Genomic DNA, 25,725 nt, shown 5'->3' with positions numbered 1-25,725 from the left:
AGGGCTGCCCTGGATGTGGTAAAGGGACTTCCAGCCTCAGAGGCTTCAGATCAAGCTTTTTGGGCTGCTTCTCTTTGCCTTTCTTGATGAAATTTCACTTTTAAAACATTAAACAGCAACTTCTTCCATTTAATGATACTGCGATACATTAAACTCTACTGCAGGGCAGAAGTAGGGTGTGCTGAGATGTGTAGCAAAGGCTTAAAAAAACCCAAACAACAAAAACAAAACAAAACAAAAACAAAAAGCAAACCACAGTCCACACAGTTCCACGCAAATTGAACAGAGCTTGGAGCGAACAAATAGATTCATTCTTTCTTTCCCTCATCTTAAGCTCATCTTTATGCAGCAGAATTCAACACGAGTCTAGGGAAGGCTGGCTTCTGTCGAGGTCCTCTGGATCAGATTTATGGGTTGTAGATTACTTGCATGGCAGAAAGTGGCTAATATTTGGAAAAAGTGAGTGGGCACCTTCTTTTAGAAGAGGAGAGCATTTTGCAGCCTTGCTTATGGGACCCTCTGTGCCTCGTTCTTGTGAAAATTAACAGTGCCCCCTGGTAGTGATGAGAAGTATTGCTCAAGGCTCATCAGCAAGGGAAAGTCTCCTGAATTATTAGGATCAGGCATCAATAAAGGTTAATCCATGTATGTGTTGGAGGATAAAGCATCAGCAAGGGAAAGTCTCCTGAACTATTAGGAGCTGGCATCAATAAAGGTTAATCCATGTATGTGTTGGAGGATAAAGCTAGCAGCTGTTGGCAAAGGTTAGGAGAGGCATGGAGCCCTATCTGGCAGCTGCTCAGCAGCAACCCTTGTCTCTCAGTCCTTCACAGATTTTCCCAACTCAGCTGAAGATGCCTCCCAGGATTCTAGGATCACAGATGCAGATCTGGTCTTCCACCACGTCTTGCAGGAACAAGGCCCAGGCATGAGCCCTCCAGAGCAGCATTTCAGCACAGAGGTTCGACTCACTGTGAATTCACGGAGAAGAAGCCTGGAAAAAAATGCAAAACCTGGTAGGTGTCTCTGGCCAGGCTCTTCTTGTATCCTTTGGAGGAAAACTGGCTGCAAGAGTTGAATCAAAAGGAAAATGTCATTGATTTTTTTTTTTTTTAAACAACATCAGAGCAACTAAAAGGCTTAAGGGTCAAAACAAAATATCCATCTGCAAAGTTGGTTTTCCTCATGAAAGAATCAGCTGCAGTTATTTATTTGGGCTTGTTCCAAACCAACTAATTTCTCAAAGCCAGAGGGTTTGCTCTTAAGTTGTCCATCCCTTTCACACCTACCAGTCTTGACCAAGGTAGAAACTAGACACAATCAAATGGACAGTACTATAAACGCCAGGATGTGTTTCCACCTGCAGTCAGCAGTATGTAAGTTCAACTCCTTGCCAAAGGGTGCTGTGGGTATGTAAAGTTTTGATTTTTAAGGGGACCAAAGTAGGACTGGACAGGAACTGGACACAAGCACTGCAGGCTGCTAAATACCATCCTTGTAGCTGGGTAGGGTGTGCTGGTAGGCTACAGAATCTGCGGTTCCATGAGTCTATAAATACCCCAGAAAATGGTGGGGCAGAACTTCATAGAATCATACAATCCCAGGTAGGAAGGAGACCTCAAGGATCATCTGGTCCAGTTTTTCTTGGGAAAAGCATGGTCTAGACAAGATGTTTTTCCTTATGTGACAGCAGAGACAGTAGGGTTGATACTGGCTTGTGCACATAGAGCTGTAGAATACATCCTTCTGGGTCTCCAACCACTTAGTTTTATCTTCAGGGCACCAGGAAACGCTGGGTAAACCTTACTGTGAGCTGTTTAAAGTCCTACTCTGAGTGTAGCTGGAATGACACAGTGGCAGGGCTCTCTGGCTTGTTAATTCCACTTCTTCTCATTGCTTTTGTCTCACTTGAAATTGTCCTCTAAAAAAGGAGATTACTCACTCTTTTAAATGGTCCTTCCTAGACTGGTATCTCTCTAGCCTGAGCTAAACGTTTTTCACTACCTGGACAATGCATGAAGGGCAGCATCCAAACCTGAGCTCCCATGAAATTGGGAAGGCAATAGCAGTTTTTGGCGAGGAGTCCGGCTGTTCAGGACATGAGGGAGGAAGGATGGTGCTCCTTGTGCCTGTTGCTATCTTAGGAGCACTGTGTGGGACCCTGCTGAAATAGGTGCTGCGTGGCCACAGCGGAGGAAGCTGCTGCCTGCACCAGTGTAGCCATCCTTAACCTTGGTCTCTTGCAGAAACACCTCCTGCAAAGTGAGAAGTGCCTCATTATTGCTTGTCTTAAGGTTGGGGCTGATGTTCAGAAAGGAACTTAAGGGCATGAATCTCTTGTACCTTTGTGCTGAAGCCTTTTCTCTCCAAAGGCAGCTCCTGGAATGAGCAGCCCCGGTCCCGGTACTCTGCAGATATGGACACCTCTGATGAAGACATGAAGGGAGCCCAGGTCCCTGCCTACCCACCCCAGCACATCAAACGCCGGAACAGAGCTTCCTCCCAGGAGAATGTCAGCCACTCTGGGAATCAGGTACCAAACAGCTGTTGAACCTCTAGTGAAACCAAGTCTGTGGCCAAGCCTCTCTTGCCATAAACAGTGCTTGTTATCTGTAAGGTGCAGGATGGTTCAGAAGAGAAGCACTCATGGCAAACTTGGGTGCAACCACAGTAGCCTCGCACCCAGGACAGATGTGGAGCATGAGCAGAAAAGATGATGTGCCACACAAGCACTGCCCCTTCTGCACTGGGGTAATTTAGTGCCCAGGCTTCTGTGTGAATTTCCAAGAGGAAGCAGAGTGAGTCCCAGATCTCTGTAGGCTCCAGATCACTCCTTTTCAGCTCAGGAACTGAAGAAGCTGAGGGTGTAGCCACTTTGCATTGCTACAGCAATACAGGCCTGTGGGATGACCTAGGAGCTGGCTCATCTAGCTGTCATATCACAATTGCATGGCACCAGTGAGATGAATGTCCAGGCCCTGTTCTGCTTTCTGTGTTGTGAGGGCCGTGCAAGGTTGTTGTGAAAGGAGAGCAGGATTGAGACCTTGGAAGGTGTGTTTGAGACTCCCTCATTCATTAGGATGGAGGAGAATAGACATTTCTCTGCCCTTTTAGAATGGTGCAGAAATAAGCTGGAGCTCCGTGCTTCTTCTCCCAGGTCCTCTTTTCAGATCTTCCATTTTTGCAGTCATGGCAGTGGTTGATGCTTCACTCTGCCCATGCTGCTGTCACAGTATCAAATCTTCTTTCATTGCTGTTAATTTTCCAGCTTGTGCTTATTAATCTGCAGTCACCTAGGGTTTTCTGTGTTCCCAGAAAGGTTTTCTTCAATTGATTGTGCTGGTGCTTTATGATTAGGCAGTGGTTTGGAGAGGGATATTTAATAAGCATCAAGATCCTTTTCTTCCTTTGCAGAGTGTAGTGTTCCTGCCCTGGTAAGACTAGGTCAGGACAACCTGTCATGTATCTCTCTCAGATGATGGTAACAGAGGGAACAGTCTAGAGAAGAGTGTCAAAAATGCTGCAAGTTTGTGTTTTAATTGTCAAACAAGGGCCTGTAGTTCCTGATGCCACCTTTGCAAATGGTGGGTGCTGAGAATGGTAAAGCATCCCTCAGACCTCTTGAGCCACAAAATACAGGGTGATATTTGGCTACAGACAGATGGGGAGAGCCAGCTGCCTGTCTCTGCTCACAGCTAGTTAGTTTGCACATCCTGGGCCCCTCTTTGGGTAGTCACTGGGAGGTTCTGCAACCACAACTGTCCCTCAGCAGCACTCTTAATGTGCCTCTGCAGGGAAACCTTTCCTTTTCCTTTTCCTTCTCTCAGCACATGCTGTAATTAGTAAATGCCATTCCTTTTTTAAGTCAGCAGCAAATGGCAGAACCCTGGACTGGGTGTCTTTAATGAGGCCACGGTACATTAGGCGTGAAATGTGCACCATGATTTGCAGTGGGGAAATGGGGCCAAATTCCTACCAATGCTTCAGATGACTTCCTCCATCAGCTGGACAAGCTCTTGCTTCAGGGTGGTCCAATGTGATACCTGTTTCCTCTAACACACCACTACAAAGGCTGCTGTGGAGCCTTGTCACTCTTGTGGTTACAAGACATCTTCTCACTCCCAATTTAACCCCATTTGTTCTTATGCCAATATTGTTCATCAGCTTAAGTAGCTCTTCATCCTTCCTGCTCTTTATGTTGCTGATGTTTTTACAGCTAGCAACCATTCTCCTCACCCAGCAGGAACAGACCCAGCTCTGTGCTGGACCATTAACTTCAGAATGGCACACATATGCATTGCTGTCACTGTTGGTCAAGGAGAGGCCAAGTACAAGTTTAAAGAAGGGAGAAGGCAAGAGCATACACACTGCAATGCTAGCCAGCTCTGCTGTATTGCTAGAGCTGGCAGAGGTTAAGCAGGTACTGATGTCCACCCCCTTATCCTAAGACTGGAGGAGATGAAGGATCCGAGGCTGTCAGGAGGGCAAAGACAGGCCAGGAGGAATCTGGGAAAGTGAGCAGTAGACTGCATTCTGCTGAGCAGTGAAGCAGTTGTTCTGAAGTTGTTTACAGGCATTTCCAGGGAATGTCACAAAGCCATCATCAGTGTTTCTGGGGTATCCAAGCCCCTGATGGGATATTGCAGGGCACAGCAAGGATGGGTGACCGTGACTGGACACCCTGCCGCTGCACTTCTCAGGGGCTGTGCTTTTTGGCAATTTCAGATGTTGGCCTGTGGGGTGTCCAGTCCAAAACCCTGTTTGTTAACCCTGTATTGAATCCCACAGCCCGGTTTCAAAAGCAATGTTTTCCTGAAAGACGTTTTGTTGGCATCTGAAGGTTTCAAGAGATGAAGAGCTCAGAGCTCAGTGTTTTGCCTTGCATCGCTTTGGCCTTATAGATGAAAACTATCCTAAAAGTGCCTTAGGTGCCAGTTTGCCAGAATACCTTTGATCTGAAAACCACTTTTGCTTTAATTCTGGAAAGGATATACCATTCAGTCCCAAACACAAGAAACTTAACTTTTCCAGTAACAACAGCAGAGGCTGATCCCTAGCCCTGTGACTCCAGGAGCTGAAGGTGCTAGAACAAGATTAAAAATACCCCAAAGCACTATTTAAAAAAAGCACTTGGACCTGATAAGACATGAAAATAAGCCCTAAACTGGTAACTGGGCATGTCTTTGCCTTTAGATCTTTAGAAGCCAGGTAAGAACAGGATCAAGTTACAAAGAATAGTGCAGATTTGCCAGATTTCTCCCCAGAAGCTATATTGCTGTAACGCAAGTGGTTCTGGATTCCCAAAGCTTTGATGCTGTCTGGCTTCTCTTGTTTACCTAAAGATTCTGTTGGAGGTCTTGAGTATTTGAGAGTCTGGAGGCATCACTTCTGCTAGAGTAATCTCTTTTGCCAGCAGCAAGTCATACTTTGCCCTAACAGCTGGGTTATGTGCCATCCTTATGGGTTGTGTTTTAAGTTTCTTCACTTTAAGTGTTTTAATACACAACACTGTTTGCCAGCCTTTGTCACACAGAGAGCAATGCAGGGCAGTCCAGCCTCTGGTAGGGATGCACCCTAATGGGGTGACCACTGTGCATTAAAACCAGCCTTGCTTGGGGAGGAGAATGAAAGCAAGCTCTTCAGCTCCTGCCCTTGTAGCCCATCAACAGCAGAGTCTGCATTATGCTCTGACCTTTCCCTACCTCTGTGTTATGGAGACGGGTAGGTGGTGACGGTGCTCATTTTGTCACCATCTCTTCCTCTGAAGCTGATGGCCCATCACACACATTGTCACCTGGAGCATGCAAGAGTCTGGCGTTAAACAGTGCTGAGAAACCACTTAGAGATGGATTGGATTGCTTCCTGCCTGTGGGTTTAATGCTGAAAGATGCATTCAGTTGGGCTTGGTAATTATAGCACTCTGCTCTCCAGTGTCAGGGGTTTATATTCATCTCCCCTTAAGCAAAGGCAAACTCTCCAAGCTGCTTGTGAGGATCTAATTAATTGAACACTAGCAAGCACAAAAACTAAGTGAGAGGATGGAAATTCTATAAAAACAAAACCAAACCCTTGCATCTCTTTGTTACTGCATTTGCTTACTGCATTTGCTGCTTGTTCCCCTTTGAATGGGAGTCAGCCACTCAGGGCAGCAGTGATGTGGGAGGTAGTGTTATAAAACAGGCAATATTTCTCATCATTTGTGTTTTATTTGTTTGGATCAAAGAAGGAAGATGTTTTTTTAAAGAAAGCAAAACTTCCTTTTCTAAAACAGGGAGGGGAAAAAGCTTCCTTTAATGTTTTCCATGATTTAACACAAAGGTTTGTCCTGACTCTTGAACACAGAAGGTAACTTCTCTTGAATTTTCAGGATTTTGTCTGTCTGTCTTCTCTACTCTTCTCCCCAAGCCCCCCTTTTTTTTTCAGTTGGAAGAGTGAGGGAGAAAAGGAGGGGCAAGCATCTTGGGACATCAGTGCATGGAGAAGTCAGAACATTTCAAAGTGTATTGGGAAAATTATTCAGGTTTAGTTTTTCTATCAGAAATTTTTCATGGGAAATTCTTAGAATCATAGAATGGTTTGGGTTGGAAGGGACCTTTAAAGGTCATCTAGTCCAAACCCTCTGCACTGAGCAGGGACATTTTCAACTAGATCAGGATCCCATCCAACTTGACCTGGAATTTTTCCAGGAATGGGGATTCTACCACCTCCCTGGGCAACCTGTTAAAGTGCTTCACCACTCTCCTTGTAAACAATTTCTTCCTTCTATCTAGTCTAAATCTCTCCTCTTACCAACTCTCCTCTTCCTTTCCAGCACTGCATTGGCTGGGGGGTGATGGGGTAGTATCTGCTTGAAAAACATGTTAGTAGGAAGTGAAAACTGATGTTGACTTTGATTTGGGACAACACATGACTCATGGCAAGAGAGAGGCTTTGTTATAGGCCAATGCTTTTGTCTGGGCAAGGGACACAGCAAGGCCAGTGATGTGGGTTGATGTTCACTGCCCCAGAACTACTGATGCTTTGTTGGGAATAATGATGTGCTGAACAGTCAGCACCACTTGGAAGTTTCCACACTGGAGGTGAAGCTGTGCACCTCCTGGAGATTGTTTCTGTATCCAGAGCAATTTTTTAAAGACATTACCTTTTAATGTCTTTTCACTCAGCCCATGGTGGTGATGCCTCGCTGATTGCTTTCTTCTGCTGAACGCACTGTTTTCCCACTGTCCTGGCAGCGGTGGCTGGTCTGTTCTCTACTCCTTTTCTCTCTCTGTCTCTCTCTCTCAATTCCTCCAGATTCATGAGCTCAACAAACGCATGTCTGCAATCGAACGCGTGCTGAATCGCTTGGAGGAAAAAATCCTGGTGCGCTCTGACGAGGTAACCGGGCACAGCCGGGGCACTGCCTGCAGGGAGAGAGCACAGGCTCTGCTGGTCCTTCCCTTTGCCACTGGAGGGGCTTCTCTGAAACAGCCAGCACTGCAGGGAGAAAGATGGGGAGACAACCCAGAATCACTGAGGCTGGAAAAGATCTCTAAAGCTGGATAGGCAACCCAGAATCATAGAATCATTGAGGCTGGAAAAGATTTCTAAAGCTGGGTAGGCAACCCAGAATCATAGAACCATTGAGGCTGGAAAAGATCTCTAAAGCTGGGTAGGCAACCCAGAATCATAGAACCATTGAGGCTGGAAAAGATTTCTAAAGCTGGGTAGGCAACCCAGAATCATAGAACCATTGAGGCTGGAAAAGATTTCTAAAGCTGGGTAGGCAACCCAGAATCATAGAACCATTGAGGCTGGAAAAGATCTCTAAAGCTGGATAGGCAACCCAGAATCATAGAACCATTGAGGCTGGAAAAGATCTCTAAAGCTGGATAGGCAACCCAGAATCATAGAACCATTGAGGCTGGAAAAGATCTCTAAGATCATTAAGTCCAAAAATTACTTGGATGTTTTGGTTTTGGTTTTTAAATCCCATTTAAATCCAGGTGATAGAGTGCCTTAGAAAACACTGCATGGCAGGAGAGAAGCAGAAGAGAGTTTAACCTCTGGCATTTAGCCCCCTGCCAGGTGCCTTCTTTGCCCCTTCTGCACAAGGTAGGCTGGGTTTCCAGTTGATAGGCTATGAAATGTTAGTTTTAGCAGTGCTGGTAAGTGGGTGTTGGTACATCTGCTGAGCTGTGACAGCTCGTTTGAAATCTTGGGAGACTCAATTAGTACAAATGAGGAAGTCACCTGGTTACTGAGAATGTGAGATCTGAGTCAAGGAGGATTTTCGTATCTCTTCTCAGATGCCCTTGTCTTACCATGCCATCAAGCTGGGAAGAAAACAGCTAAATTAAGTTAAAGCTGGGCAGTGATGTAGAATCTGTGAATACTTAGGCCACTTAACGATGATCTTGAGTTTCTAAGTTTAGACTACATACTCTTCTCCTCCTTCATGTGAACCCATCATTAGGAGCTGCTCTGGTACTGATGGCTCAGTGGAATGGATGGTGATAATGAGAGAAGCCCTGTAGGCATAGAGGAAACTGCAATTCCTTCTTTTTTTTTTCTAAAATTCATAGTGGGGCTGGCCATGTTTGTAATCAATCAGTGGTTTTGTCAGTGTATCTAACAAAAGAGGTAGGAGATGTGGACATTTGCAGGTTCCCATGCTTAATTCCCAAGAGTAGGGCAGATCAGAGCAGAGGCAGTAGGTCTAAACTGCTTTGAGGTCAACTATTAAGCAAAGCTTTCTAGCAGAAGGGAGAGCAGAGCTCCAGAACATGTTACCTGGGAGGAAAATTGCCTGCTATGGATGCCATTGATCAAGATAATTAGGAAGAGCTTAGACAAAACCCCACCAGATGTGACACAGATAATTGCATTCCCATCTTAATGCAAGGGGCAGTGAGTTCAGTAACTTCTGGAGATCTGTCTCAGCACCTGAGAGTTTAATAGGATTGTTCTCCAGGCACCATGAACTGCGCCTAATAACAGAGCTAGGTGGAAATATGCCATCTATCCTACAGGAAAATTTGCTGCATGTTTTCTCATCACAAATAAGATTACCTAGATGCTCTGAAAGCTGCCTCAGGGAGTGCTAATTCATGTAGCTGATTCCCTCAGCCTGGTGGACCATATTTTTGGGTCACTGTAATATGTCATTGCCACCAGCCACATCACGGTTCCTAATGAAAAATGTGGTGATTTAGGGTCCCAAATCCTCCATGCACACCTTTTTAAGGGGAGAAAAAGGCAATTTTCCACAGGGAAATGCAAGCAAGTTCAGGGGGTGGGACATTCTTCATGGGAATGGGCATTCTTCAGATCACGAGTTTGTATTCCTCAGCGTGGAGCTGAAGCACAGCTCACTGGGCTCTGCTGGCCCTCTGGGCAGCCTCACCGCCCCTTGTGAAAATGGATGCAGAGAGGAGGCTCAAAGTCCCCTTTGCAAATTCCACCTGTGGTTGCACTCCTTGAGCTCCTCTGTTGATTGGTCTTGGTGAATGTATCTGGACCTGGGTGTGCCCCATCGTCCACCACAGGAGACTCTTACATAGCTCTCTTCTTCTGCTGCTTCAGTCTCCAGCCCCAGAATCCCAACTTGATCCTGACGCCGAGGAGGAAGATTTGAAGAGGAAGCTGGAGGAGTTAGCCAGCAACATCAGTGACAAAGAAGTTTCTTCTGAAGAAGAGGAGCACGAAGAAAATAAGAGAGTGAAGAAACCAGAGATGAGTTCCTCCAGTGATGACATGGCCAGAGATGTTCGAAGGGTAATCTGTGTCCTCCCACCCGTATTGTTCTAGGTTCTATCTGCAGTTTCTTCTGCTCTCAGTGATACGTCATGATAATGGAACTCTTCTTCTGTCCTACATCTCCACCTTGATGCCTCCAAGGGCTGTTGTGTGTCTGACTTAGCTGCCTGCTTCAAGGGTGTTAAGGGATAGCGAAGTCCCAGGGTGTTGTATCTGGACCTTTGTCCTTGTAGGATTCCCCAGTTTCATTCAGGAGTGAGAAGTAAAGTTTCTTAGAGGTCTTGCATGCTTCTGCCTGTCATGGAAAGGTACACAATCTCTACATCTGTTTGGAAGAGTTGTCTCAGGAGCTGGATTTCCTTATAAATGAGAGTCCTGGGGTGGAAGAAGACCTCAGTGATGATTTAGTGCTGGCAGCCTTTGTCACATATCTGCTACAGTCTGAAATCCTGCTACATGTCTTCCAGTCCTGTCAGTGCTCCTTGGTCCCAAAGCCCTTGGTCCTGCTTCCACTCTGCTAAGTCAGCAGCTGCTATACTTAGAGCACTATGCTGGCTCCTACTCCCTACTCACTGCTGGGTGATGTGTGAGGACATGTGTCAGGGAGGCAGTCATCTGTGCAGCCCCGTTCCCCTCACACCAGAGGTTCCACCCTCATGGCCCAACAAAGTTCTGGTTTATGACCCTGCCTGTTGGGTGCATTTTGAAGATCTGCTTTTCCTCCATGTATCCTCATGGCAGGGCTGGAGAGGCTTTCTTCTGTGTACAGCCTTGCCAGGGGAGAACTACTTCCATGGCAGGAGAGTGAGAGCAAATGGAGGTGCTAGACCATGTCATAGAACCACAGAATTGTAAAATGGTTTGTGTTGGAAGGAACCTTTAAAGGTCATCTAGTCCAACCCCTCTGAACTGAGCAGGAACATCTTTAACTAGGTCAAGTTCCTCAGAGCCCCATCCAACCTCATCTGGAATGTTTCCAGTGATGGGACATCTACCACCTCCCTGGGCCTTCCCCTCACCTTGTCTGGCAGATGGCAGGGCTAGGTGACAGCACTGTGGATGAGCAACTGATGACAGCCCAAATTGACTTAGAAACGGAGGTCTTGTGTGTCTGCAGTTGTGCAGAGCCTTCAGAGGTGGTCCATTAGCACCAAATAGAGAGGTCAGCATTCCTTGTTGGGTCTCTAACGGCTTATTTGTTCACTCTCTCTCCTCTGCCCTGGCAATGGGTGGAGTGTGTGTGCGTTTGCTCTGACACATCTGTTGCTGGCAAGCACAGCAAAGGAGGCAAGCAGGGGGCCCACTGCCCCTCTTGGCTCCTGCACAGCTCCTTTCATCTGGGGTTGTGGAGACTTTCACGATGCCATGATGCCTCTCCTTGGCGTACTTTTGTTCCCCAGCCTCGCAAGGCAAAGCTTGGCTGTTGCTGTGCTTGGAGGTGTGGCTACTTGTGTATATGGTGCATTTAGTGAGTCTGTCTCATATCTGAGTCTCTGAACAGGTCTACATAAAATCTCAAGATGAGAGCAAACAACTGCTCCCAGGTTGGCTTTCTTCATAGGTTTGGGTACGATTTGCTGTGCTCTTGCCAACGCTGGATCAGTGGTGCACAGCATCCTTACTGTGTCTTCTTTACTGCCCTTTTTTTCTTAAGAGCTGCTTTTAGATACTTGCTGCAGCTAGACCTCACTCCCACTCATCAGCTGAGTGATATGCATCTTCTTCTGAATCATTTTGAGTTAACTGTAGCAGAGGGAATAAGTGGTAACTCACCAAGTCAAGGTGACTGAACACCTGTGTGAGCTGCTGATCTGTGCTCAGGAATAAGGGATTGTTAATGGGATGTCAATGCAAGGGTCTTCATTCTTGTAAAATGAAGCCCAGATTCTCCAGATTTGCTACTTTCTTTGACTCAAACTAAGCTACAACACAGGGAGGATACAGACACAGTTGCTGTCTCTCAGTGGGGTGGTGCTGGCAGTTAACATAGAAGCTGTGTGACAGCTCCTAAGCCAAGAGAGACCCAGCTGGGTTGCAACAGCTCGAGCAGAACCAAATCCAAGAATGAAACAAAATTCAGCTTTTAGCTTCATGCTATCACTCAAATATCTTTGTGAAGTATTGATTGAGAAATGCCTGCAGTGCCATAGATGGACCAGCCTTGGCTACCTCAGCATGGACTTTTTAACAGCACCTTTCCTTATACTTGTATTAGATCCAGGCTTGAATTTTGCATGATTCTGGGTTTGTTTTCCTGCAAGCCTCCTCTCCAGTCAGGAAGAAGCCTTTTAACTGGGGAACACAGCAATGAAAGCAGACACTCCTAATGGAAAATATGAAAAAAAGCCCTGCCATTCTCCAAAGGCACCATAAAATGATAAAAACATCAGCTGGACTGAGTTAGCTGGTTCTCTGCAGGATGGTTTGCCCGGAAATATGTGCAGCTGCAAACGCCACTGTTTGTCACCAGTCCACCTATCGCCCCCATCTCCTTGGTTTCTAGGGAATTATCAGTTGAAAGAGAGATTATGAGTTTCTTCAGTCTGTTTTCACGTGTGCTTAGTACCTTATCAAACGAAAGGCAGCATTTACGAGCGGTGTTGCCATCAGTGTTCCTTGGGGTGGGAAGAGAGGATATTAGTCCCAAGTTCTGGCAGGGTGGCAATACAATAATTTTATGGATTTGTTGTTTTAGGTTTGGTTTTTGTTGTTTTTTTCTTCTTTTGCCACCAACTTACAGAGTTATTTGCATCCACGCTCAGGCCTGTTGAAGTGTAAAGCAATATGCTGCAATTAGATCTTAACTGCTGAGTAACTGAGTGGCCTTCAGGTGGCCAGGTGTTGCTGCTGTCAGACAACACCAGTGACACTGCTGCCAATGAACAACACGGCCCTCGATAACCTCTTTTACAAGCCTCTTGAGATAACTTCTTTTGTCACAGCCACCCCCCAGAAAGCATGGGCTGAGATCAAAGCTGTGCTTTAGCCATGCAGCCATCTCCAGTGGAGAGCTCTTCAGGAGCAGTGCAAGCCCTTTAATTCTTGCTTCTCCGTATTTCTTCAGCTCCTGAAGGTCTGATGCCCCCTTTCACCCCCAACTTGTGTTGTTTTGTACACCGCGTTAAAATAACGTCCTTATTTTTTTCCCCCTCCTTCCACCCTTCCCTTTGGCTGTGCCGGGCATGTGCAGAAGTCATCAGCTCAGGCTTTGAGTGAAATCACAGCCAAAGTCCTGAGAGCCATAAACGCCACGGAGACAGCGGTGTGTGAGTCGTTGCATGGAGAGAGCCAGTGCAAGGGTGGCTGTGGCCTCCCCGCAGGGCAGCTTCCCAGCCTGGGAGACGGGAGAGAGGTGGCCGAAGTGTACCGTGAGCTTGAAGAAAATGTAAGGTTCATGAGAGTTTTCTGCAAGCAGAGAGGGCACTGGGGATGGGAACACAGAGGAAAGCCCCCCAGAATGTATCCTTAGTGGGCAGGTTAGCCTTAGGAGGATGGACACTACAGAGGGATTAAAGAGTCCAGTCTTGTCTGATGATGGCCAGGGCTGTTGTATAAAGGAGGTGGCACAACAAGTGAAGAAGCTCTGTTGTGTGGCTTCCTTTGCCTTGGTTCCTGGGTCCTCCTAGGTGAGTGCCAGTTAGAGAGGACAACCCCAGTCCCCAGCTTGCTGTAGCATGGCTTGCCTGGGCTTCAGCAGTCCTGTGCTCCAGCTGCAGCAAAAGTTTTTGTCCTGCTTCTCTTCGGTTCCACCCCAGCACTGTTTCATCAAGGCTTTTACAAGCAAGGATAGCATGACCCATCTGTTTGCTAAGGCTGACTTGTGCCTGAGGCTGATGGGCTCGTGCAAGAAATAAGTTTACATCTAGAGCCTAATCCCCTGCTGGGTTGGTGTGACACTGTGAAGCACCGACAGGTTCTTTTTTTTTAGCTGCTGTAAACCCGTATGAATCGATTCCCCGTGGGAAATGGATCACATCCGCAGTGCCATTTACCGAGCTCCAAAGAAGCAGTTCAGAGATGGGCCGAGGGGTCACAGCTTCAGCTAGGTGGTTGGGTTTCACTGTCAGAAACATCCTGTGATGGGGAGCATGGTCTTGTAACTCAATCCACGGCTTGTCTCTCATCAAGGAAAGCTTGTACACAAAAGCAGGGACCCACTGGGAGCAAAATGTGCACAGGAATTGTTTCTGGCCAAATGCAGTCTGCACAGACTGGTTTCTGGCCAGATGCAAGTATCTCAGGGGAAGAAGGGTGGCTGCATGAAGGTTTTGAGGTTTCCCCCTTTCCTAAGAGTGGGGATAAGGATGGGAAGGATGTGAGCTTTGGGCTTAGTGTTGCTGTCCTCAGCGGTGTCAGCAGCGGAGCAAGGGTGAAGTGGTGGGTAAATGGTGGCCCCAGGAGGTGTGTGCTCATCCTGCTGTTCAGTCAGGACCCTGGCTGAGTCATGGTTGGTTCTTTTCTCCAAGACATGCCACCCACCTTAGAGGATGCTGGGAGAGTTTGATGTCCCAAAACCAAATTGTGCCCTTGTGACTCACAGGTTGAGTGGCTTTATGGAGAGCACCCACAAACATTGGCAATTTGTTATGATCTCAGGGTTTGCACTGGGATAGGTGGGACCTATAGGACATGTTGCTGGCATTTGGGTGGATGTTCCATACTTCAGTGCATGCAGAGGGCTCATGCCAGGCAGCTTTGTGCAGTACCCAGCCCAGAAAAAGCAGAGAGGGATGGAGGAGCAGGAATTGCATTAGCAGTACCAGGATTTGGGGGTCAGTCAGCAAAACAGTGGCCACAACCCATTTGATCATCTTATGTGAGTGTGTATCAACATAGTTCAGTTGGACTCGGTGATCTTAAAGGTATTTTCTGACCTAAACAATTCTATAATTCAATATTTTGTGATTAATGTTTCCTAAATTGCCTTGCTTAGATTTGCATCCTTGTGGTAGCCCAGGAGGAATCAAGAGACTCCTCAGTGGTTCTATTGGGATAGGTCCTTTTGATCTTCCTATCCATACAGCAAAGGTAGAACACTGCTTCCCATAGCCACCACATATCCCCAGTCAGCACTCCTGTGTTCATCTGCTGCACTGGGCTCTGCTCACACATGTTTGCCAGGGCTTTCCAGCTGAGATCACTCCTGTATGTCCAGAGCAGTTCATGGACAAAGCTGCCTTTTGCAGGGGTTGGGCTGGTTAATCATCCAGGGCCAAACTCCTAAACCCTGACTCGACTCCAGGGCAACCCAGCAGCACAAACACCCTTAAAAAAGACTGGGCAGATTTGGAAAGTCATTCTTTCTCATTCCCAGCTTGCTGCCACCATGGGACATGGCAGCTTACACATATTTGCAGGTCCCTGCCTTCCCTCTGAGCACATGGTATAAAGATGCTGATGCTTCTTGAGTAGGTCACTGAGTTTTAGTCCTTCCTGTGTTCCTGATGAGCCTTTTACCACTTCACCCTGTTGGTAATAGCTCTTAAAAGCCCTGGGGAAGGGGAGGAAATGAGATGAAAAGCCCTGCCAGAACTGACTGGTACTGTATGTGCTTCAAGGCAAGAAGGCAGCCATAAAAAAAGTGGCAGGAGCTGTTACACCTGGGTCTGTGGTCACACCAGAAGATGAGGACTCCAGGGAGGTTAAGTCTGCAGTGTGTGGGGTTGGACTCAGTGATCTTGAAGGTCTTTTCTAATCTAAATGATTCTGACTTTTTTTTTTTTTTTTTTTTTTTTGGGGGTGGGGGGCTGTTTCAGGTGTACTTGGCAGCTGGGAAGACTTACCAGCTTGAGAAGACCCTGAAGGAGCTTGAGGAAGGGACTCAGCACAGTGGCACTACCGACTCAGAGCTGTCAGAGCTGGAGGACAAAGTGGCCTCAGCAGCCATTCAGGTGCAGCAGGCAGAGAGCGAGGTGAGGGCTGGGATCTGAGAGCTGCTTTTCCCAGCCAGTGAGAGCAAGCGAAGCTGGTGATGGATCCTCCAGCCGTCATCTGTACAGCTCTTTCCTCTCTCTAAAGGTGTCAGACATCGAATCTCGAATTGCGGCTCTGTCCGCTGCAGGGCTGACAGTGAAGTCGGTGGAAAAGGCGAGGAAGAAGTCGAGTGGGCAGGTGAGCTTGGAGGTGAGTATGAGAGGTCTCTGCCTTGAGATGCCCGTGCTCCACTCAGTTTATTTCTGCTGTCTCTGGCTGCTGTGAAGGGCTGCCTGGCCTGCTGAGCTGTGCCCAGCTCCCTTCCTGCTGCCTGCTACTCTGCCCCAAGGCTCCCAGAGCAGATGTCTCTCTGAGAATAGGGGAAAATGCTGATTCCTTACCTGCACCAAGGGAGGATTTTGTATCTGCTCTTCCCAGGGCTGTGGGGAAGGTGTGCAGGGTTGCTGCAGCACCACAGCCAAGACTTGAATCCTGCATTTCCATACCAATTTTTATAATCAAAATCCATCACCTAGATAGATTTAGTTCACCATAAGATCATAGAATCATCTTGTGTCCGAAGGGACTTGAAGATCATCAAGTTCCAACCTCCCTGCCGTGGACAGGGACACCTCCCACTAGACTGTTCAGGGATGAGGCATCCACAACTTCTCCTGGCAACCCATCTCAGTGTCTCACCATCCCCATAGTAAAGAACTTACTCATTTCTAATCTAAATCTACTGTGCTCTAGTTTAAAACCATTGCCCCTTGTTCTGTCACTACATACCCTTATAAATAGCCCTTCTCCAATGGGGCTATTGATCCAATAGATCAAATTGCAAAGAAAAGCAGACTGAGTTGTCTGCTTCCTCTGCACCCTCAAAGAAACCTCTGCTCTTCCTCTGCCCACAGGCTGCCTTCCTCCATTCTCCCGCTCCCACCAGCAGCAGTGCAGGGGAGTCTTCAGATGATGTTAAAGTGAGTATGTGTTGAACCTGCATCAGCTAATGTGTGTGGCACGGCATTAATTCCTGGGAAAACCAGAGCTTCCAGAAACTGCTTTCAAAGTGGTGGTCTCAGAGGGAATCTCTGTCCGCCCATCCCCTTCCCACAGCAGGCTGCTCTCCTTCTCTTGCAGGCAATGCCCAGGCTGCAGGGATTCAGGAGGAAGTTCAACAGTCCCCTCCAAATCACCAGTAAGGATCATGGCTCTGCCCATGGGAGATGTGGACCTGGGGGTGGATGGCCTGGGCTTTGGGGAATACTCAGTTCTCTCCCTCTGCATTCAGTTGTACATCTATATTGGAGGTCCCCTTCCCTGTGCTCCTGGCCACCTGTTAGGGCAGCCACACAGCAAACTTGTGGTGGATAACTTAGAAAGAAGGAGGTAACTAGCAGGATTTGGGACAGTGATGGGACAGTGGAAGTCAGGCTGAGTTTGCAGTGCTCCAAGAAACTGGACTTTCTCTGCAGCCTGAACTTCTACCACCCCAGAATCCAGGGATACATCTCTATTACTTTATTTGTAGCATCCTGTTGGCTGTAAGACATCAAAGCTTCACTTAAGACCATTGTCTTTTCTTTTTCACTTAGCCTTCACTTAGGCATCACTGATCCTGTTGCCCACCTGTCTCAGCTACTGGTCTCTGGTTCAGAGATCCTCTATAGCTCAGCTATGGCAAATGGCAGCTTGGAGACGCTTTGAAGTAGATTATAACCTTAAACTTGGCACAGCAGTTTGTGTGGTAGGGGGCGGTCACTGGAAATATTTCATCCTGACCCATTAGGAAATGACTTTTCTATTTCTCTCTTATCTCACCTCATAAGCTTAAAGGCAGAAAGAATGGCTCTTCTTCCAGATAATGAAGAAGATGAAGGGAGGGAAGAGGGGGGCATGATCATTTAATGCAGAAAAGAAATCTCATTTCCCTCATGCATGCAGACAATTAGCAGTGCCGTTTCCCAAGATGGGGCTGGTAGGTGGAAAGGTTCCTTCTCCTTGTGCTGAGGAGTCATCATCTGCTCTCCTTCCTGCAAAAGGCAGGCAGATAAAGGCAGCCCAGGGGTCACATCAGCCTTGCAAGGAGATAGAAGGATGTCACCAGGTGATCTTAATCCCCTCTGCCTGGGCTAGGTGATAGGACAGCTCCTGACCGTTCTCCTTGCAGGTCAATGACTTACAAAGCTGCAAAGGTATGCTAGTGGAAGTTGGTAGCAGAGAAAAGGAGATTACTTAGTAGGTCAAGAGAGTGCAGTAGTCTTGGGAAGTGAGAGATCATCACACACTGGGCTTTCGCCACACCACAGAGGTTTGCAGAGCAAAGGACTTGGCAGTTTGACCACTGGCAGGCAGACCCAGCTTGCACAGTGCTCTGGAAACCTAAGTTGCAGCAGCTTTTGCTTCCTTGTTGTCAAGGGGCTTCCCACCATCCTCCTGGAGAGGAAAATGCAGTGAAGCATCCAAAACCACAGCCAGTGGGGTATAGTAAAACCCCAGTTTGCTTGGTGGGTAAGTGATATCTCTAGTAAGGTGAGTGAGGATCTGCTGTCCAAGTCTCTTCTTTCACTACAGGTTTTGATGACTCCTTTGACCGCAACTCTATTTACCGCGGCTCCCTGACGCAGAGAAACCCCAACGGGAAGAACAGGAGAGTGGAGAGGCTCTTTGCGGTATGAGTGCAGCCACCAAGCAGGGCTGCTGGCCTGGGGTCCACATGGGACCTGCCTCCCTTGCCTTGCACAGAGGGATCTATCCCTCTGCATATTAGCACAGAATCACAGACCTGGTGGAGCGCCCATCTCTGGGCATTGGTCTGGTGAGGGCAGGCACACCTGGGCATCACCCCCTTAGGTGTGGGGTGTCATAAGCCCTAGGGTGAGGGGACAAAACATCTTTGAATTCCCACTGCCTGTGTGACCTGTAGGATGGGGCAGGTCGTTGCTCCATGAGGTGGTACCTGGAGGGGACAAGGAACGTGCTGGCTTCATCATCTGGTGGGGTTCGTGGTGGCTTTGGCATGGTGATGAGAAGAGGTTTCTCTCTGGTGTCTTGCAGAAGCCTGTGATGACACACCTGTCCTGAGGAGAGGGGGATCCTCCTGCTACTGCATTTCACTGAGCACACAAGACCTCAGCACAAAGCCTCACCGCTTTCTTCCCAATGCTTGCTCTTCCTTCTTACATGCCCATCTCTCCCTGAAACCCTGTATAGGAGGGAAGCTGGAGGCCATGGGCAGGAGGTCTTGCCGTGAGCTGCCAGGGAGAGGAGTGAGGCACTGGGGTGCAGACACATGGCCAGAGGCTCTCATGAGAGGATGCAGGCATGAGACCTTGTCTTTGGACAGCTCTTTGGTACCAGGTCAACAAAAGGGACCAGGTGCATGCAGAACAGGAGCGACCTCCTTGGAGAGAGCTGCATGTCAGTGTTGCTTTCTGGTATGGGGACTGGGAGAAGTGGCAAGGTCTTCAGCTGGCAAAAACTGTCAGTGCCTGTCCCTGTTCTCTCCTAGGTTGATGCTGAGCAGGGACAGGAGCTGGCAGCACTTATGAGATGCCCTTGGGGTACTCCAGCCAGAGCAGGGTCCCAGGCATTTCTGTCCTGGTCCTGGCTCCATGGTCCCTTGGCGCATCGCTTCCTTTCCCTGAGCAGCAAAGCACGGTGAGAGCAGTGCTGATTCCCTCACAGCAAGCACTTAGCCAACAGATTTTTGCACAAAGCCTTGCAAACACCTGCTGAGGCTTTTCACCACTGTGCCTGAAGCAGCTGTGAACATCTGGGGATGTAAGTGAGGCAAGGCTCAAGGAAGTGGTGTCAAGAAAGGCTGGAGGGCTTGCTGGGGATCAGTTTGTTTTTTCAGCTTCCGTATGAGGCTGTATCAGCAAGTTTAGAAGGATTCCAGCAAGTAGAGTGTAGGTACTTCTCTGGAGGCTTTCCCTGCACTGCAGGCACTTTGTGGATAAGCACTTTTCCTGTCCCTGATGATGAGACTGGAGAACCTGTTAGAATCATCCAATCCTTCAGGGGCTGTGGCAGCCCTGTGCTCCTGCCAAGTGACAGCAGCATTGGTAACACCCTCTCCTTCACCCCAAATTGTTTCTTTTCCTCCAACACTTAATTCTTCACATTCACTAATCCCAGTGGATGACCACTAGTGGCAGTTTCCAAGCAATGGCCACTCAGGCTAGGCCATTTTAGGCCATTCCTGTGCATCTGAATTAAAACTACTTTAATTATGAGCAGTTAGTGTAAATTTTCATGCAAGTAACACACGTGTTTGGTTTTTGTAGTTGTAGAGACTGCAAACTGCTGGTTCTGCAGAAACAAATTGGTTCTGCAGTCATCCCAGAGTGGTCTTGTCAGCCCATAGTCTGGGCTTGACAGATGGAAACAAAACCAGCTTCTTATTTTAGAATGAAAACCCTCTGGCCTGAAGCGGAAAATGGTAAGTGCAAACCACTGCAGTTGCAGAAGTCTCCCAGACACTGCAGCATTGTCAATTGCATCTCTTGCTGCTCAGCTGGCCAAGGTGCAAGGAGGGCAGCCCCTTGGCTGGCAGAAGGAAGGTCTGCCAAGATCTGGACAGTGCACCCATCCTTCTGGTGTCAGGGTTCAGCCTTCACCCCAACTGCTGTATCTGGCTTCAGCCATAACTCAAGTCCTTCCATACAGCCACTTGGACACTTGCCCCTGCAAAAAAATCCTCACTGTGAGCCTCAGCAGTGCAAACTAAGGTGTCATTCAGGCTGTAGTCACCCACATTGCTGTCTGCTGGTTTCCTGCTCCATCTGCCTGGGTAGAGATTATATATATGTACACTAAATCATGCAATAAAGCCAATTTTGTGTCCAGAACCCATTTTGCAGTGTCTGTTCTTTCAGCTCATTCAACTAAAGGCTCCTTTCTCTTCTGTCTTAAGTTCAGTCTGGGGCTAAACTATAGCAGTTGCTCTATCACCTGGTGACCCCTCTCCTGCAAAGAAAGAGGATCAGGAAAAGAAGAGCCACAGATTGAAATGAAAATGGATTTAATGAATTAGCCAAACAGATTTCAATGTCAATACAAAGTATATAAAGTTAATACTCAGACCAGCAAAAGTGCACCAAAGGGAAAGGCAGCCCTCAAGGGCAGAAGAAAGAAGACGGGCAGGGTCAGGAAGAACCTAAGCAGGAGACTGCTGTTTCCTCAGCAAACTTCCCCCTTTATACTGAGTGTGGTGCTCATAGTCTGGGATACATCTGTAGTGAGCTCAAGTCAGCTGTCCTGGCTGACTCCAAACTGCTGATGGCCTGCAGCACATGCTTGGTCTAGGATACTGTCCCAGCAAAACCAGGACGTCTTCCCATCCTCTCCTTCTACCAGCTGGTGCACCCCTCACTTTAAAAATGGGCAGGTGAAGGCAAACAAGAGCTGAACAAGCAGCACTGAAGCAGAAAGGGGTAGATGGTAGTGACCAGGACAGCAATACAACTTGTCAGATGTCACAGGTGTGTAGTACCCAGCAATGGGGCCAGATGGGCAAAGGGGTTGCATGTTGTAGGAATAAGAAGGAGCTGACTCTGAAACAAGCTGCTCCAACTTGCATGGAAACCCAGGTTCCAAACTGCTAGCAGAAGCCATCCAAAGCACAAGCTCACATCATTGAAAGGTTGCTCAAAATCTATATTAAACAATAGCAACAACCCTGGTGAAGGGAGACTGCTGCTGAGCCCAGGGTCTGGGTTGCCTTGGGCGGCAAGGTTTTTCTCCTTTCTTCATCCCTTTCTCTTCCTTTGACACCCCTCTGCAGCACTTGTACTGTGTCCCATGCTGCTCCCGTGACCATTCCCTAGCACTGGCCATTCTTGGGCATCAAAGCCAACCATGGCATGACACGAAGATCTGTCCCAGGGCAATGCCAGCCCTATCTGGGGATGGCAGACAGAGGATTTACCCCTTCCTGTACTCCCACCAGTGATGGTGTCTTCACTATATTGCCAATAGAGGGAGGTCCCTGTTTCAGAGCATCTCTTGACGCAGTAATTCCGATTTTGTCTGGTGGACCTGTATTTGGACACTGACCAGTCCTCCAGGCTGGGGTCCAGAGCTGGCTCCCTCAGCAGAGCAAACATCATTACATCTTTACCTGGAGGTAGTTTAATCTGTTTAAAATGGGAGGTTTGAAGCCCTCATTATGCAGTGAAAAGCCTTCTGCCAGCCCTCATGCCCCAGCAAGGCACCTTTCCCTCATCTCTGTATTTAATTTTCTGATTTCCTTAAAAGCAGTTTATTTGGGGGAGAGTGGAATGGGTGGCATCCAGTGTAACCCCTGCAGTGGAATGAGTTCATGTTATCAGGAACCTGAGAGCATCACCCACCAACTCCCCACAGGGGGCACTGGGAGAGGTGCTCCCCATGGGTGGGATGATGGAACAGAAAACTTCCCCTTGTCCAAAGTGATACTGGGTCGAGGACGGGGCTTAACATGTTCCCAAGATACTTGTCTCGGCCAGAGGGAGATAAAACGCTGGTCCCTTCTGAGTCATGAAAATCCCTGTGCTGATTTGATGAAAGGGGACGGCGGGGAGGGGAGATGCCCCAGCTCGATCCCTGATGGGGCTCGTCTCTGACATCAGCACGAAACTGACCATAAAAACAGCGACCGGAGGGGAGTCCTGCTCAGACGACGTCTGCTCTGCTCAGCAGGACGCAGCCGGGCATCTCGCCTCGCCACGCCACGGTAAGTGCCGCTCGAGTGCAGGGCAGCTACGCTTTCCTCTCCCTCATGATGCTTCTGTTGCTGGATGGTTTCCCAAGCGCTGCTTTGCCTCTCTGTGTGTCCTTGGAGTTTTCAAAAGGGGGTTGCAAAAAGTCGGTGCCCGCAGCAAACCTGAGCTTTCAGGAGCCCGGGCTGCTTCCTGTCCCCCACGCTGCAAACTCCTCCTTTGCAAAAGTCCTTGGAAATAAAGCTGCTGCTGCTGCGTCCCTGCCATGTCCTGCTTAACCCTGCTTTCCCACCTCTGTCCCTTGCCCTGCACCCTCATTGCAGGTGGCTGCAGTGCTCAGCCTGCCCTGCATGGTCTCACTCAGCGTCTTGGTGCCTTAAAGCACGTAACAGGGTACTTCTGGGTTATCATTTCGGCAGCCAGGTCCAGGGGTGGGAGCTAAGAGGGCACACAGAAGTGGGTGCAGTCCATCCATCACCCGGCAGCAAAACTCATTTGTACCACCAGCCTTTGCTTGGTGCTGCCGGCCCTGCATTGTGGTGCTGGCCCCCCTCCCCACCTCCTGGGCTGTGGGGTCTCACGGGCACAGCAGGAGTCACAGAGAAAAAAGAGTGATTCCAGTCCTGGCCTAAGGCACTAGAATAGAACAAAAATCGTTTTAATGAAGGTGAGGTTTGTTCAGTTCATGTTTGCAGTGGGTGTTTTTTCCCCAAAGACATCAGCCCCAGCAAACCCCCCAGGTTTTGAATAAGCTGCCCTGAGCCCTTTGCATCACAGCTGGCCCAGGGATGCTGTGATAGGAACAGCAACCCCATAGCACCAGCGACATGGTTGCCTCATCCCCTCCATCGCAGCCTTCAGCTCCTCATGGGGGCTCACCCTATAAGCATGCAACCAAGCAGGACGTCTCCGTGACAGCAAACCCCCTTCACTCCCACAGCAGGGTCAGAGGACAACGTCTTTGAGGCACCAGCAGGAAGTGTCGGGGGCCAAGAAGCTTTGGGGACAAGCCATCGTGGCCAGAGAGCACCGGGGATGAAGCTGGGGGCTGCCTGCCTCCTGTGCCTGCTGCTTGCCTGCCTGACCTTGCCCATCACCCACTGCCGCATCCGTGAACGCTCCATGGAAATCAGGAGTAAGGACAGCAGGAGTAAGGGACTCCCCCTGCAGCCAACCCCCTGCCTCCAGCCCCCTCTACCTCCTCAGATTCTACTGCATTTGTGGGGCAAGGGTGGGGGGGTCTCTATTCAGAAGTTTGTTTTGAAACAGCCTTTGCAACATCTTTTATCCCCCCCAACCTCCTTTCCTGCTCCCCCAGCATTCACGGGGGACACCGCACCCATGGGCACAGTGTCCTGTCCCTCCTCCATGCCCTCTCCCTCCCCTCCCATCACCCCCTGACAGTTCTTTGTCGTTTGCATTGCAGATCCGGAGATCGACCCTTCCTGGTACACAGGACGTGGGATTAGGCCTGTGGGGCGGTTTGGGCGGCGGCAAGCCCTGGCTGAGGGCCCCCATCCTGGGGGGGCCGGCTGGCGGCAAGGCTGTGCTCCCCACCACCCACACCCCCAGCCCCCCTGGGAGCAGTGGAGCCCCTGAGCTGAAGCCAACAATAAAAGCTCTTCTCTCCTCTTAGCCCTGTGTCCAAGCCTCTATGCTCCAAAACACAGTGTGAGAGAGTGAGGGCGTAAAGGAGGGTGTGAGGGGTGCAGGGTAGGGGGTGGCACCCTGAAAGTTTCTGGTCTTGCCATGGTTTTGTCATAGAATCATAGAATTCTTTTAGTTGGAAAAGACCTCTAAGATCATTGACTCCAATCACCAACCCAACCACCACGGCCACTAAACCATGTCTCAAAGTGCCACGGCCACACATTTCTTCCAGGGACAGTGACTCCACCACTTCCCTGAGCAGTCTGTTCCAATACCTGACCAATGCCTTCTCTGGCAACGTGTGCAGTGCAAGACATAGCACGTTTATCTCCCCCACACCCCAAATAACACCCTAAAAATAAGTCCCAGAGGGTGCTCTTTCCCAGGTCTATCACCTGGACATCCCACAGTATGCCAGCACCCATGGGTGCCCCTGACACCTTCATTTCTGTGGTTTCAGAGACAGCCATGGTGGTCAGAAACAGCAACCCCATTTCCATGGCCTGGCTCAGAAACACTCAAGGAGTATGCAGGGCCCTGTCCATCATGCTGTACGTCCCCAAATGTCCCCTCATGAGCTGTCCCCACAAGTCAGATCAGTTTACCCTCGCTCTGGCTTGGGGGTGAAAGGTGGCCTCAGAGAAGGGTGACCCTCAGCACCCCTGTCTTCAGCTTCTGGCCCAGCGTTGAGGATCTGGGGCTGTTTGGAGAAGGAAGAGTTAATTCTGAGAGGGGAGTGGTCAAATTGAGGGATAAGTGGCAGTTAGCACCCAGAGGTCTCTACTGCAGCGGCAGGGGATTTAGGCAAGAGAAAGCAGTGGGTCTGCTTTCTTGCTGAGAAGGACCCCCCCCCCCCCCACCCCCCCCCCCCCGCCCCGTTCAGCTCCAGGATGGCTCAGCTCTAGGGAAACATCACAGGTGCGTGTTCCCAGCTGGTGTGGGGTGCTGGGGGTCCCCAGCAGGAAGCTGACCTGGGCAAAAGGGCTGTGGTCCCCTTCTGCCCATGGGGAACATCTTCAAAGGTCTGCTGCCTTGTGGCCAAGCTCAGCCTGGCCAAGTCTTAATGCATGAGCCGGCATCACCATCAGGGCATGCCCCAAAACCTCAGCACTTTTGTTGTCCTGCAGACAGGATGAGGGGTGCTGCTCTTTGCCTGTAGGTGTGCCAGTGCTGCCAACTCTTCCAGAAAGGGCGATGTGTTCCCTGAGCTTTTGGAGAGAGCCCAGGTGCTTCAGTTTTCTCTCCTCTTCCTACAGCATAACTCACAATGGGCAAAGGGGAGGACCTGTAGGGCCTGGGCTACTGCAGTGCTCAGCATTTACTTTGACCCTCTTCTGTCCACAAACCTAGCTGTTGTTTCAGCAAGAAATCATTCATTTCCCCTGTGGATGGGCTATGACCCCTGTAATGTGTTGGGTGGGGGGTTAGGCAAAGCCAGCTCTAGCCTCTGCCACCTCCAAGCTTCATGTGGTCTTCATCTGCTGATTGATATCCAAGTCAGGAAGAAAACCACCATCACCTTTAGGACAAGATTTTCTTTATTCACAGCCTGGGCATAAAGCCTCTTTCATTCTAGAAAGTCAAACCCCTCTTTTCAGATGGGAAAGGACCCAGAGGAGGTGACATGCAGCTGGGGCAGGGGGCTGTTCAACAGTCATGTCTGGTGGCAGTGGGTGCTGGCTGGTCATGCTCCTCTCTGGAAGTGGAAAGCTGCTGGAAG

General features: G+C 49.0%; 1 protein-coding gene across 1 annotated transcript in view; it reads left to right on the top strand.

Annotated features, from left to right (window-relative positions):
- MLPH (melanophilin) overlaps positions 1–18,735 on the top strand; it is a 28,904-nt gene extending 10,169 nt beyond the window's left edge. The window contains exons 7-17 of the mRNA XM_054380911.1: positions 824–1,016; positions 2,373–2,533; positions 7,294–7,377; positions 9,565–9,756; positions 12,929–13,123; positions 15,495–15,650; positions 15,757–15,849; positions 16,566–16,631; positions 16,792–16,849; positions 18,226–18,323; positions 18,709–18,735. Coding sequence (XP_054236886.1) covers positions 824–1,016; positions 2,373–2,533; positions 7,294–7,377; positions 9,565–9,756; positions 12,929–13,123; positions 15,495–15,650; positions 15,757–15,849; positions 16,566–16,631; positions 16,792–16,849; positions 18,226–18,323; positions 18,709–18,735 — 1,323 coding nt within the window. The remainder of the gene's footprint in view (positions 1–823; positions 1,017–2,372; positions 2,534–7,293; positions 7,378–9,564; positions 9,757–12,928; positions 13,124–15,494; positions 15,651–15,756; positions 15,850–16,565; positions 16,632–16,791; positions 16,850–18,225; positions 18,324–18,708) is intronic.
- The last annotated feature ends 6,990 nt before the right edge of the window (positions 18,736–25,725 follow it).

Source organism: Indicator indicator, chromosome 5, assembly GCF_027791375.1.
Source record: "Indicator indicator isolate 239-I01 chromosome 5, UM_Iind_1.1, whole genome shotgun sequence".
NCBI lineage: Eukaryota > Metazoa > Chordata > Aves > Piciformes > Indicatoridae > Indicator > Indicator indicator.
This window is presented reverse-complemented; position numbering and strand designations above follow the sequence as displayed.